This window comes from Talpa europaea (genome assembly GCF_964194135.1).
Source record: "Talpa europaea genome assembly, chromosome: 14".
Taxonomy (NCBI): Eukaryota; Metazoa; Chordata; class Mammalia; order Eulipotyphla; family Talpidae; genus Talpa; species Talpa europaea.
This window is the reverse complement of record NC_140082.1, coordinates 66,346,612-66,361,300: the sequence shown is the minus strand read 5'-3', so window position 1 is coordinate 66,361,300 and position 14,689 is coordinate 66,346,612. Positions and strand designations below refer to the sequence as shown.

Genomic DNA, 14,689 nt, shown 5'->3' with positions numbered 1-14,689 from the left:
TTAATCAGAATTGTAGGAGTACTTATTTTCCTAAGCATTAGGAAATGGTGTATATAGTTATGTTATATAAATGAAGTCAGATGGTAGAAGAAATAAAATGTACAATCTTTGTATAAAGTTCCAGAAACACTTTATTTAAAAATGGAGTTGTGTAAATGCATAACAAAATAAGTAATAAATGTAACAAAAATAAATAAGGAGAATAATGTATTCATACAAAATAAAGACAACATAGTAAAAGGCCAAATGTTTATAATTAAACAAAACTGTGTAAACAATTAAGCGATAATGTAAGCAGAGTAGATGCTAACATGTTCCTAAACAAACTTCACTCTCTACTCCATGTGGATATAATCAGTACCCAAACATTAGTAAAAGAGGGAACAATGGTGATTATTTTGTTCTACTTTTTCTTCAAATGGATTGACCCTGTTTTAATATTTCATTTATTCCTTCAAAGCATTTATCTGTCCATTCATATTTTTTAAAACCTTTTTTAATCTTCCTTTATTATTAGATAGAAAGGGGAATTGAGTTTTATAAGGAGTATAGTTCATTTGCCATTTTTCTAATTTAAAGAAAAATATGAGCTCCATTATACAACAGGCGTTTGTTTTTATATCTCTAAAAATTTTTTTTCTTGCATCTTTTTTAACTGGCCCAACCATATAGAATTTTAAAAATCCTGTAAAGTTTTTAAGTGTGCAGAGTTAGTTTCTTAAAACAAATGTAGTATAGGATTATTGCTGAAATATTAAAGATTGTTTCATAGAAGTTGCAAAAGTTTCAGTTTTAACCTTTATAGACAGATGGGGTCATGGGGAAAATCTGAGTCTACTACGAATATTTAACTGAATTAATAGTCACCCAAATTATAGTGTTCTGGAAACACAAAGATAATTACTTTCTTTTAAAACTTACCCAAATGTGAACTTATTGGAAAGAGAAAAAACAAGTTTAGAGAAGATTTTTTTCATAGGCTTCCTGTTTAGCAGTATATGCCCAAAACCACTGTAGTCTTGTAGGGTCCTTATAAATGTAAAAGACAGAGAGGATTTACTATTGGGTCCTACAGGGAAATACACAGAAGCAATTCATTGCTTGGGAGTGAAACTATCAACTAATCTTATGACTACTAGTTCTCCAAATTGCCTAATGAAGAAAATTTTAACTTCATGATCATATCAAGAGAAAAAAATTTTAAACTGTCACATATAAACTCAGTAACACAGGACCAATATACATGTTTGTAGGTTTAAAAATATACTCCACCTAAACTATCTGTCTAATCATTCTAGTTATCATTTATCCTAAAATGAGAGACAAAAATCTTACTTCCATTAAAAAAAATTGAAAAAAGTGCCAAATTGATCTTTTTTTTGAAAGTGGAGTAAGACATTGTGGAGTTAAAACAAATACAGTATTATGAATCTCCTATGTACAAAAAGATGGTTAGTCCTTATTCATATATAGATATGTCCACCTACTTACTCCCAGCAAATGTTAGTGCAAACATAATAGTTCATCTCTGTAAATCCCAAGACAATTTAATTTATGTAGCAACAAAGTTATATAAATCAAATATGTGCTGCAAAATTTTAGAACATAAGAATGACTGTTTTGAAAGGTCAGTTTGACTGTGGGGAGTCATATGCAATTGTATCCAATGGTAATAAATCCTACTGTTAAGAAGCAAATAAGTGTTTAACAAATCTGTACAGATGAAGTCCACTTCAGGGAGCAGCTTGGCACAGGAGACATGGGGGTCAGAAATATTGGGTATTTAGTTTGCTTGTAGGTCACAGCGTGGCTTAAAGAAAGAAGAAAAAAGAAGATCTATGAAGGGAAAGGATGTAACCGTATATTTCTATTTGAAAATCTAAAAACCACAAAAAGTGACTGCCACAATATGCTTTTTCCTATATGTGCAATAAGTGGTTATCTAAATGGCTTAAAAGGATTAGTATGACACCACATTATAGGTAAAAAATAAATAAATTAAGATGACAGAGATAACAAGATTGTAGTTGACCAAGCTGTCTTATTTTGTGTAAGTCAACACTATGCTGCTTCCAATATTCCTAGTTATTCCACAGGTAATTATTTTCTAACAATCAAAAAAGAAAGTCATTCATGTACTGTAACATCTTCCTCTTCCCCTTCAGGGTTGAACCTATTAAAATGTATACTGAAATCAGCCTCAGATTCGGTATTTTCAAATTCAGCTGAGGCTGAGGTAGCAGCAGGATGAAGACCCCTAGCTTCTGGTTGGCAAAGTGTTGGTGTCTGACCCGGGCTGCTGTGGTTATTCACAGGACTGGTTTTCTGTTTTGGTGGAGATGGCAAGATGGCACTGGGAAATCCCATGTTGTTCAGAGCCTCCAAGGTTCCATCGGGGTCAATCATAGCATTGATTGCTGAAGGTAAGAAAGAAAAGGGAGATACAGATGTAACTGTAGATGTAATTAAGTTTGATTATAAACATTTATGAAATTCAACCACTGATACTTGAGCTTAAATTTGGCTAATCTTTTCTATGCTGTATTTAAAACCCCATTCAATAATTCTGAAGCTGATTTATATTGTAGATTAATCAGACCTGAATGCTTTCGTGGATTCCCTGAGTAGGCTCACTTATGGGCATTCTTTAGCCACTAGAGGACTGGGAGTTGGCAATGTGGAAATTAGGAAAGATCTCTTTAAAATTTGTTCTTATTGTGAGAGTACTGTGAAATATTGGTTATGACTGTAATAAACACTTTAAGGCATATTTTCCACTCAGATGATTAAAGATTCTTACTAGGATGAGATTCAGAGTAACTTGAGGGTTGAGGAGGCCAGAAGAATGAAAGTGCTATGTGTTCGCCATGTGCAAGTGTGTAGTATCACTGAGTTGTAAGGATCCCCTCACAGTCTAGATGAAAATATCTCACAGCAGCTCAAAAGTTCCTTGGGTAGATGAGTGAAATTTTAGGCAGTGATTTTTAACTTTGCAGTGGGTAGAGCTGGGAGTTGGAGAAAGAAGGGCCAGATGTAAGAATCATTTAAAATCCTTTTGAAAGTATATCCCCATTCTACCATCTAACAGTTAACTGTAAGCCACTTTCACTCATGGTGTATATGATGACCACTAGCAATGCTGACGCTAAATAGTGTCAAGAAACACTTAACTAGGACCAACATGTTATGTCTATGATAATCAAGCAGTAAAGTCTGAGTAGAATTGGCAGTTGACTCAAATCTATGTATTGCATCAATGCATGATTAAAATTTGACACAAACCCAAACAATGTCACTTAAATTTAGAGGACACTTTCTTTTCCTTCTTTCCCTCCTCTTCTGGTCACTATGGTCTATATGCACTCATATATTGTAGTATATCCAAACAACTATTACTGTATTAGAATGCAATATAATTTGGGTTATACCACAAACATAATTTAAGTATTGTCAAATCAAATAAAGAATGCTTGCTGATTATCAAACATTTTCAGCTACATTTTAATACATTATCATGCATTTTTATATATTAGCCTGTATATATATGAAAGATGATAAATGTAATATTGAAAATTAATTTATAGTATACTATATATTCGATGTTTAATTTTATTATCTTTTTTTTTCTTAATTTTATAGAGGCATGTTTATTTATTTATTTATTTGTTTGTTTGTTTTGTTTATACATGCACTGGGTACAGTCAGAAGCGCGGGAGGGTGAGAGAATTCACCAGAGCCAGAGCGGGGAGCAGAGCAGGCAGAAGGACCAAAGTACACTGCTGAGGGGAGCAGCGGGCGGCAGGAGAGGTCTGTGCGCCATGTGGGACCCTCCTCCGGTGCTGGGGAGCAGCCGGGGATCGAACCGGCGCTGCAGAGGCTGCGGGCAGGTTCTCAACCCAGTGCTCAACCTCTGTGCCACCGGGGAGGCCCTCTTTTTTTTTTTTTTTTTTCTTTTTAAAATACTTATTTATTTATTTATACAAGCACTGGGTACAGTCAGAAGTGCGGGAGGGTGAGAGAATTCACCAGAGCCAGAGGGGGGAGCAGAGCAGGCAGACCAACGAAGCACACTGCTGAGGGGAGCAGCGGGCGGCAGGAGAGGTCTGCGTGCCATGTGGGATCCCTCACCCAGCAGCAGGGTATTGAACCAGCGCTGCAGAGGCTGCGGGCAGCTTCGCAACCCAGTGCTCAACCACTGCGCCACTGGAGAGGCCCCTAATTTTATTATCTTTTAAAATTATTTATACTGAGTTTTAAAACTTGTTATGAGTAATTTGGATTATGGAGAACTCTACTTTTTTTTTTTCTATATCTCATTACATTTAACCAAATAGCATCCTATAGTATTTTAAGCTATATCACTAATATCATTTGTCTTAAACTGTTAGCTCTTTATACTTAATTCATTGTCAGTTTACCTTGTAGCTGCTTTTCAACTCTTTTCAGCTCTTGTAAGATAGAAGAAATCTCCTATAGGAAAAGCAATGATAAAAATTAGCTCACTTTAAGACATTTTTATGTGATAAGAATGACTGTCACATTCATCTTATCTGAAATTAACATTGCTCCAAGGTACTATTTTTGTAGCAATAAGACACAAAGTAATTATGATATCCAGTAAACAAAATTCAAATTTTGAAACTTTAATGTTAAAATAGAATTATTTCTTCAGTCAGGTAAGATGAAAAATTCACAACAATACAACTATAAAAGCCAAGATTCTGAAAAACTTGCATTGATAAAACTTGCAACAACTTGGTGAAAGTGTCTAAGGAAAGTGTCTTCAAGAAAATATATAAACTGCAACTTCAGTTTTAGAATAATTCCCTAAACCATGAAAACTGGTACAATTTTTTGAGGAGTGAACAAGGAATCTATCAAGTAAATGGAAATAACTTATATTTGCATTTCCTTTTAAGATTGCCCTAAGTTATAATGGGTAACGATTACAAAAACAAGCATGTCCAAAAGTGAAAAACATAAAAAGATTCCTTTCCCTTTAACCCTTTGCAACTTTGAAGCAATCAACATTTTTAATGCTCAGTAAGAGATAGCTGAAGACATAAAATTTCCTGAATTTGTGCATTTCTTTTATAATATTTAAAAACCAAACAGTTCAAAAATACACATATTTCTCCTGAAATAAGACCCTGCTATTAAAATGTTTCAATATTCAAGAAAAATTACCATACCATGCTTGAGGTTTTCACAATAGGGACTTCACTTTCAGCTCTTAACTTGCTTTCTATTTCATCCCAATTCCGATCTTTGTCTTTAAATAATATTCTATATATCAAAAAATATATGCACTTTAAATATTTTAAAAACCAATTACATTTTAAACAATAATACAAAATAAAATATCTATTGAAAGCTATACAAGTATAAAGAAACCACTGAACTTTACATGAACTGCAAATCCAGTACTGACCTATTACTTCCAATAAACTCATTTACATGAGAGATCTGTATTTTAAAAGTGACTGGCAAGAACACATACACAAATCTTTTAATATCTCTTTACTGAAAAGAAAACCATATATAAACCAAATGTAGGTGATGTGTTATATCTAACAGCAACATTTTATCTAATAATTGCAATTTAACACATAAACCACCACTCAAAACAAAAACACAGCTATGCTCAGATAAAATATATGCATACTAAACACAACATAGAATTAAATTAAATTAGCTATGAGCAACTGTGTTCATTAAGATGTCTTTATACTAGAAAAGGCATCTTATTGACTGAGCAAAGTGTAACATCATTTTTAAAGGTTGACAATTAGAGTACTTAGTGTGCTTTTTGGGAAAATCTTTATTCATGTTAGTTCATGTGTACATAAAAGACTATTAAGAGTTAAGACATTATCTTTTTGGGCCTCCAGGGTGGCTCAAGGGGTTAAGCACTGCACTATGAAGCAATTCGCAGCTTCTGCAGCACAAGTTCGATCCCGGCTGGCCAGGGAGCAACCCACATGGTGCAGCAGACCTCTCCTGTCTGGCCTGCTGCTCCCCTCAGCAGTGTATTTCAGTCAGTCTGCTTGTTATGTTCCCTACTCTGTCTCTGGTAAATCCTTTCACCCCCAGTATCTCTGGCCTGTATCCCAGCTCTTGTATGCATAAATAAATAACTCTTAAAAAAAAAAGGGGAAAAAAGGCATTATCTTTTTGATAAAAACAATTGCCAATAAAAATAAGGATACTTAAGTTAGAAGTTAAAATCAAATATGAAATAAAAAATTTAGATTTGTCTTTCAAATGTGGTATCCTTCCCTTCCTAAAACTTTGGAATCTGCAAGACATAATGCATCAGTTTTAGAGATGTAAATGTAAGACATCATTTTATGGTCATTATAGATCTTCAGGAAAAAAAAAAAATCATAGCTTTCAAGTAATCATCTTATTATATATGGATTCAAAATACTTAGTAGTTTGACTAAATGTCACCATAGAACACATTAAGTTCCAAAGCTAATTTCATTCAATTAGTTAACTTTTTAAAAAAAGATTCATTCATTCATTCATTCATTCATTTATTTATACAATCACTGGGTACAGTCAGAAGTGCGGGAGGGTGAGAGGGCTCGCCAGAGCGGGGAACAGAACAGGCAGACTGACAAAATACACTGCTGAGGGGAGCAGCGGGCGGCAGGAGAGGTCTGTGCACCATGTGGGACCCTCACCAGCGGCCGGGGATTGAAACAGCGCTGCAGAGGCTGTGGGCAGCTTCGCAGCCCAGCGCTCAACCGCTGCGCCTCCAGGGGAGGCCCCAATTATTTAACTTTCAAGCTAAAATTTCTTTTTGATAAAGAAGTTGGTTTTAGGGAAAAAAAGTCTTATAACTAAGTTTTTCAACAATCTATCTACTGGCACTATTCATCAATATATACAAACTAGGGGTTGCCAACTAGTAGTCTACCAATATAGGGCCATGTCCTGTTATTGTTATATAATTTGAGGGGGTAACTTTGACATGGAATACAATGAGAAAATCACAAAATAGTAATTGTTTATTTTTTATTGAACACACAGAAAGTAACTGAACAAGAGGCATTCCCATAGCCTTGGGTAGGCATTTGCATTTATACCTCTGGCACAGAGTTTAAAGACTAGATTTCCCCACACAACCTAGGCAATATCCTATAAAAGGGTCAGACCTCTAACCTCTTATAAAAAAATCTGCTTATCAAAAATGACTGATATGTTTACTTATTTTTTATTTAACTTACTATTTTCTGAGAGCAAGGCCAAGCAATGTGTTCTTTGGTCTCACTTATAATTAAAATGTTAAAGATACAAAAATATTTTTCTTAGGAGGAAACTAGAGATGAATTCAGTGCAGATTGAGAAACATACTCTTTCATAAGGAAAAGTCAACAGAAAGAGAGAATACTCACTGAATGAGGATCCTGTTACAGGGGAAGGACTTGTATTTCAGTAGGATGAAATAACATGGGATGGCCATTTATAAGTAAGGAAACCTTAAGGTTTTCCAGTTGGCAGTTTGATATAATTACATGGTATTTTTATAGATAAATTTGGTATAAGAGGGCCCAAATCTGTTGAATTACCTTCCCATGATGTTTTATATTAAAAGTACAAACTCCTTAATAAAGTCTCCCTAAGCTGACCATTCCTTATCATTCCAGTGTCATCCTTATCATCCTTAGACTTCATTACACCTAATACCATGTAGAATTTGCCCATATAGGTCACGGTTTACAAATTTACTCAGAGAAAAAAGAACCTGCTTTCACCTTAGTGGAAAAACAATTTTAAATGTTGCTTTTAAGGAGCAACACAGTACTCAAACACAGTACTTTAAAAAGATACTTTTGAGACAATTTTTAATTTTATCTAAAAGATTTTTCAAATTAGTTATCTTGCAATTAAATAAAAATGATGTCCTCTGTGTTTCTGCCACTATCACTGGCTCTCACTCAGATAAACATATACAATTCTATTTGAATAGAATATAACAATTCACAAACTATATTTGGGCATGGTTTTATTATGTTTCAAGATCCTAATTACAGAAATTAGAAATAAATTAAGCTATACTATATTAATTTCTGAAGTATAATTGCATAAAGGTGCTTTGAGCTTTCTTTTGTACCATGATCCTGTATATTTATATTCTTAAAAATGTACCAGATTCTCTGCTCACTTTTGATGTTCACTTTGTTCCTATTTTTTCACTTTTTAAATTTGTATTTTACATAAAATACAGAACTTTACTTAAAAAATACATATCTAATATCTATCATGATTGTGTTTGTATATGCATTTATTATATATTTATTTTTCACCTCCAGGTTCATTTCTCAAAAGTTTATACAAATGAGATCATAACACATGCTCTACAACTTGGTCTTTTCACTTAATAAGATCTTTACTTTTTCAAAAAAAGTATCAGTGATGTGTAAGTCCTCCAAATTTGGTTGGAATATGAGGCATCATGCCATAACAGTTAAAAAGAAAATGAATGCTTAGCTTAAGGAGGCGCTATACATATACATAATTTTATAAATTATTTTAGTGACTACCATTATGTTACCATCCACTCTTTTTTTCAAGGTATTTTACACTTTATCAATTCTCACATATCCTTAAAATTTTAAATATATTTGGTTTCCTATAGAATAATAATTTAATGTTCACTAATTCAGAAACCATTATATTGTAAATTCTAGGTACGTTGTAATTAGACAAGGACACTTGCTCTCATGAAATTTACATTTTACCTCATTTATTTGAGAACAAGCCAACCTGGATTAAGTTTGCTATTTCTGTTAATTAAGTTAGTGGGTTTTGCTACCTATGTGATTTGCCTTAATTTTATTATCTGCTTTAATATTTTCTGTAATTTGCCATTAATAATTTCTATTCCATACAAGCACAATCATTTCTTTTTCTGTTTGCATATTAAAGCGACTAACTACATAGAAAATATAAAAAAGTATAACAATTAAAAAATATATAAATGTTAAGGTTCACATTTGATTTTAGAGAAATTAAATTAGTTGCATGTTATTCATAATAACATATTTTATAATTTCTGTCTGGGATTTTATTGTAATCATACTCAGTGATTATTTTAGGTGAAGTATCATGTATATGTTCCCTTCATGATCACATCACTCCCAAGTTTGCCAATCTTATCTTCTTTCACAAATAAGAGAGCTTTCCTTCACCGTGACAACCTATCCTCCTATATGAACTGCTAATAGAACCTGTGGTCACATACAGATGTAGTCCACCTTTCCTCTTGTGGGGGACTCAACTGATTTTGCAGGGGAGAAAATACTTAAGCTTACCCTATTAGTTATTACACGATTTAAGAAACTTGCTCGGTCTCAGTCATATACAGGCTTATTAGTACCAGGAACTGTGCCTCAAATTTGGTTCAAATACACAATGCAATTGAAGGTAACATATAAATCACTCTGAATTTAATTATACTAGAATTATATTCTAAAACTAGGGTGTACAAGGAGGATTATTAACAAAGAAATAAATAAGTGAAATAAACACTGATTAAAAGAACCTTATATGGAAAGTCTCCCAACTAGATCACCATTTGAATGATTTTTGACTAAATGTTATTTGTCCAGCACTGTTTTGATGCCCTCACAATTGAGGAAAGAAGACAGGCAAGTAAATAATAATTGCAATTCACTATGATGAGTACAAGAAGAGAAATATAGGATGGCACACTTTGGGAGGCTGCAGCAAAGGCACTTGAGGAAATTTAGAGCATTCTTGAGAAACTGGCATGCAATTTAAGTTCTGAAGAATAGGTACATGATAGACAACTTGGTCAACTGAGAGGGCTAGGGGATGAGATGACAATGGACATACATGAAAGGGAACTGAAGAAAATAAACTTTAATATAACACAGTCCCTATTTCACCCAAGATAAAGGTAACTGAAGGGGTCAGATACTAAAAAGATTATTATAATTACTACAAATAGCAAAGGAAAGTAAAAATCTAGTTTTCAACTATCTATTATTTCTTCATATAACTTTTCTGCATCTAACAAGGGTACACGTACAGTCCCATTTACTGATGAGAAGGATGAAACAAGTTTGACATCTTATTTAAAAGAAGACCCAAAATCTGTTAATTCAAAATATTTTGTTTAAGAGAAAATTGTTTCTAGTTATTAATAAAAATTGATGTATGCAATTATAGTTATTAACTCTCATTTATGAAGGGGCTATTATCTAGTACACTTGTTTCTTTTTGTGTCCCTTTCATAGTCTAGTTATGACTACTGCTTATTTCTAAAAAGGAAGGACTATGGTTAGCAGAAAGATTCAATACCATTGACTTCACTAGTTCCTAATAGCTTTGGTAGGAGACTTGAAAAACAGTAGAACAGCTGACTCTAGTAATATAAATTTGAGTACAAAATAATACCTGATTTTTCCAGCCGTTTTATCTATAGACTGTCTTATCTTCTTAGAGAACTGAAAAACGGATGACAGCAGCAAATTATCTCCCATGACCTGAAACATCCAAGGGAAAAAAGTACACATTAAAATATCACCTCTGTATTACCACAAACACTATCCATATTTATGGGAATTTAGTATTTATGCCAATTTTAGTGATAAATCAATGAAGAATATAATGTGTTATGTAACTAAATTAAGAGAAATAAACATCAACAAAGGAATTACTTTTTGTTTTTTTTAAGATTCATTTATTTATGCATACAAGAACTGGGGTGTAGGCCAGAGGTGTGGGGGTGAGAGGAGTCAACAGAGACAGAGCGGGGAACAGAAAAGGCAGATCTACTGAAATACACTGCTGAGGAGAGCAGCTGGTGAGAGAGGAGAGGTCTGCTGTGCCATGTGGGTAGCTCCCTGGTCGAGGATCTAACTCATGCTGCAGTGCCCGGTTATAGCTCGATAATGATGAGACTTTAACCCCCGTGCCACCAGGGAGGCCCAGGAATTACTTTTTGTTTAAAAACTTGCCTAGTTTCTATATTATTTTGGTTATATCACTTTTTTCAAAAACAATCCATATTATCTTCAATTACTATTATGATACTGTCTTTCATACCTCCATTTCAAATTATCATAAAAGGGAGAAAGTGATTTAGAATACTAAGCTTATCATGTATTCTTTCATTAAATAATATAAATATGGGAGGCAAAAATAATTACAACCCAACCTCTATTTTGGAGTCTTAATGGGAGACATACATTTTAAAAATTAACATCGTAAGTTTTTATGATGAGGGTTAGGATCACTCCAGTTGAAACTCATAGACAAAACTGGGGGGTGGAAAACATCTATAAAGGGTCAGAGTAAAGAATTTAGTCCCTGTGGCTTCTGTCACAACCACTCAACTCTCACATCATAGCAAAAGCAGATATTGATAGTATGCAAACTGGTGGACATGGTTGTGTTGTAAAAAAACTTTACTTACAAAAACAGGTGGCAGGCTGGATTTAGCCTGTTAGCTGAAGTTTGCCAAGGACTAAATCATGAAAGGCATAGCTAGTGTAGAACGCTAGAAGAAGGACTGAAGTTGGGACTAGATGTGGGTTCCAAAATCAGCTCCTTATATTGTCAGAACTGTATTGAACTCTATAAGAAAATCCAGAAAATAAGATGTTGCCTTGGATGTTAAGCTTCAAAGACTAGTGGGGGAGATAATAGTAATATAAATAGGAAATATTTTATAAGAAAGAAGGTAAGTAAGTACTAAATTCTGTAATTCAGTACTATATGTATTCTAATGAAAGGGAGTTCAATGAGGGGTGGCATAAATAAGGAAGGCTTCATGGGAAACCAGAACTTGAGAATGACAAAGATTTTAATTTAGTGGGGGAATAAAGGGTTATTTAGGATATTGAAAAGCAACATAAAGGCAAAGAAGGGCTGATTAAATAAGTATAGTGGTATTTTGTGAACTGTGATGAACCAAGTTAAGAAGAATGCTACACATACTCATTACAAAGAAGTGAGAAAGGTTGAGATAGTCTAAGAAAAAAATTCTAATACAGAAAAGGGTATTTCTCATCCCTACCCTTATATATTATACCTTACAACATTGTAATATACCTTACATTAAAAGAATGTTATGAACCTTGAAATAAATTACTCTATATTTCCATTTTCCTTAAAAACATAAACTTCTCCCATATAATTTTACTACATTTGGAGGATTTATCTTTCCAGACCTCAGGACAGAATGAATATGGGAAATAGATAAGACTGGGCCCTTTCTGATACAAGAACAGTAAATCAATATGAAGCCAGTTCAGAGAAAGTGTGCTGTAAAACTATCTAATATGTTGCAAATGTAACTATGGAGCTAGCTAGCTACAACCTTTTCCATCAGGGAGATTTTTTTCTACTGTGTGTGTGTCTAGACACACACTGACATACTATCTTTTAGCTCATTCCACAAATCCATTGATCCATAAATGCCAACCTATTACTGAATCCTCCTTTCTATATTCTCCTTCTACCCATTCCCCTAAACCTGTACCACCTCAACTCTCATTATAACAACAGCTATAATATATTTTATTCCTCAATTAGTTCTTTCCATGATGATATTTGAAGTAATTTCTTTTGTGAATTTCATTATATTCTTCAACTTTTCCCACACTCACTTCATCTAGTTTTCATTTATATAAGCCTTTCCAAAAGGCATCTTTCCCTGATTTCTCAATGCTATATTAATATTTTTTTTAACGACAAGTTAATAACTTCTATCTGAATTGGTCCACAGGTTCACAGAATTAACCATAATTCTTGATTCATGACATACATCACTGGTCCAACTTGAGACTTTTTCTTCTTTCTCTTTATTAATATAACAAGCACTAATGAATCTACTACAAATCTAAACTAGTACCTAATAATAACCATTGTGACAGAACAGATGTGTTAAAAAATACTCATTCTCCCTATTTTCTCTACACCATGCCTTTGACCTCAGCCATGGGTTTTATTTCATCAATGGGAAATATTCTTGGTACTTGTGTTATCTGACAACTGTGACAAAGTAAGCACAACTTAGCCCACAAGTCCAAGTAATATGGACACACAGAGAAAACCTGGATTAAATCCATAACTTTTAATTGTCCAGCTGAGCCAGTTAAACCACAGATGTGTGATAAGTACTTAATGCTCTATGCTACTGATAGTTTTGTAGTTTGTTAGGAAGAAATAGCTGACACACAATCATATCTAGTAATATGTTACTTTCTACCCTATATTCCTGCCTCCCTCTATCCAAGGTAATGATACCCTGAATTCCATTCATCACTGCTTTGCTTTCCTTTATCATTCATTGTATCTATTCCTGTACTAACTAATATATATACACATGTGTATATATTTACCTTTTTAAAATTTTATGAATGAACTATATAATCCTTAGAGAACTTTTTTCATTTAATGGTATACTGTTAAAATTCACACATATTGCATTTTGCTTTAGTTTTGATTGCTCCATAACTGTTTGATTTGTGAAAACAGCAGTTTATACATTCACTTTTGTTCTGATATAAACACAGAAATTATTTTCAAGTTTTCATTACTGCCCATAGTGCTACTACTGTAAATATTCTTTTGCATGCTGTCTTGGGAGATTGTCCTTGGGCATATACTAGCAGAAAAACTGCCAGATCATGTGATATGTTTATGTTCAACTTCAGAAATAATGTTAAACTGTTTACCAAAGTAATTGCATTAACTTAACATCCACAAGCATTACAGCATTAATTAGCCAGTATTACGTTAACATCCACAGCATATTACAGTGAATGTACGTAAGAAAATCTATGTATTCGTATCTTCTCCAATACTTAATATTTCTATTTTTTATTTTGTTGCAAAGTGAATGAATATAAAATAATTCATTGAAGTCTTGAAATGTATTTCTCTGAACACTCATGAAGTGGAACAACTTTTTGTGTATTGTAAGCCACAGGAATATTTCAGTGAAATGTTCATGTCTTTGCATTTTTCTATTGAGTTGTTTTGCCTTTTTAATTTATTGATATACGTTCTTTATTCTCTATACTTATTCTTTGCAGGTGGCATGTTTTGCAAGTCTTTTAATTAGTCAAATGTAATAATCTTTTGTTTTAAAGCGAAAACTTCAGGTGTCTTTTTTGTTTTCTCTTTTGAAAAAGTCTTCCTACTTCGTTTAAATCATTACCTATATTTTTTACTGAAAGTTTTAAAATTTTGCTTTCATCCTTTAGGAACTTAATTCAAACGGAATAATTTGTTTACGATGTGATGTCAGGGTGCAATTTCATTGTACCCATGAGGACAAGCTTTTCTTCCGAGTCCTATTTGCTGAAAAGTTTCTCTTTTTCCCACTGATGGGACAGGTCATATCTGCCATTCATGAAGTTTTATAAGTTTACTTACTTCATCCCTGCTCCAGGTTCTCCGTCTTGTAATTGTTAAGTGATCAGGAGGCTCTGTTGATTGAGGCCTTAAATCATTAGAGTGACAGTTGTTTCCTTCTGGTGTTTTAGAATGAACTAATGGAGGGATCTTTCGGAAGTTGAGGCTTTCATCAAAAACACGATCAACCAACTACATAAGACAGAAGCAAATCCTTATGAGAATAATTTGTAAAAGTATAGACAGTGGCATTGTAATTTTTATTTTTATGATTAGACAGATGTCATTC

At 33.4% G+C, this 14,689-nt stretch overlaps 1 protein-coding gene across 1 annotated transcript in view; it reads right to left on the bottom strand.

Moving 5' to 3' along the window:
• Window positions 1-2,127: 2,127 nt before the first annotated feature.
• CEP170 (centrosomal protein 170) overlaps window positions 2,128-14,689 on the bottom strand; it is a gene marked incomplete at both ends in the record, with an annotated part of 76,772 nt that continues 64,210 nt past the window's right edge. Inside the window, 5 exons of the mRNA XM_084253429.1 lie at window positions 2,128-2,417; window positions 4,419-4,470; window positions 5,193-5,286; window positions 10,432-10,520; window positions 14,422-14,592. Coding sequence (XP_084109555.1) covers window positions 2,128-2,417; window positions 4,419-4,470; window positions 5,193-5,286; window positions 10,432-10,520; window positions 14,422-14,592 — 696 coding nt within the window. The remainder of the gene's footprint in view (window positions 2,418-4,418; window positions 4,471-5,192; window positions 5,287-10,431; window positions 10,521-14,421; window positions 14,593-14,689) is intronic.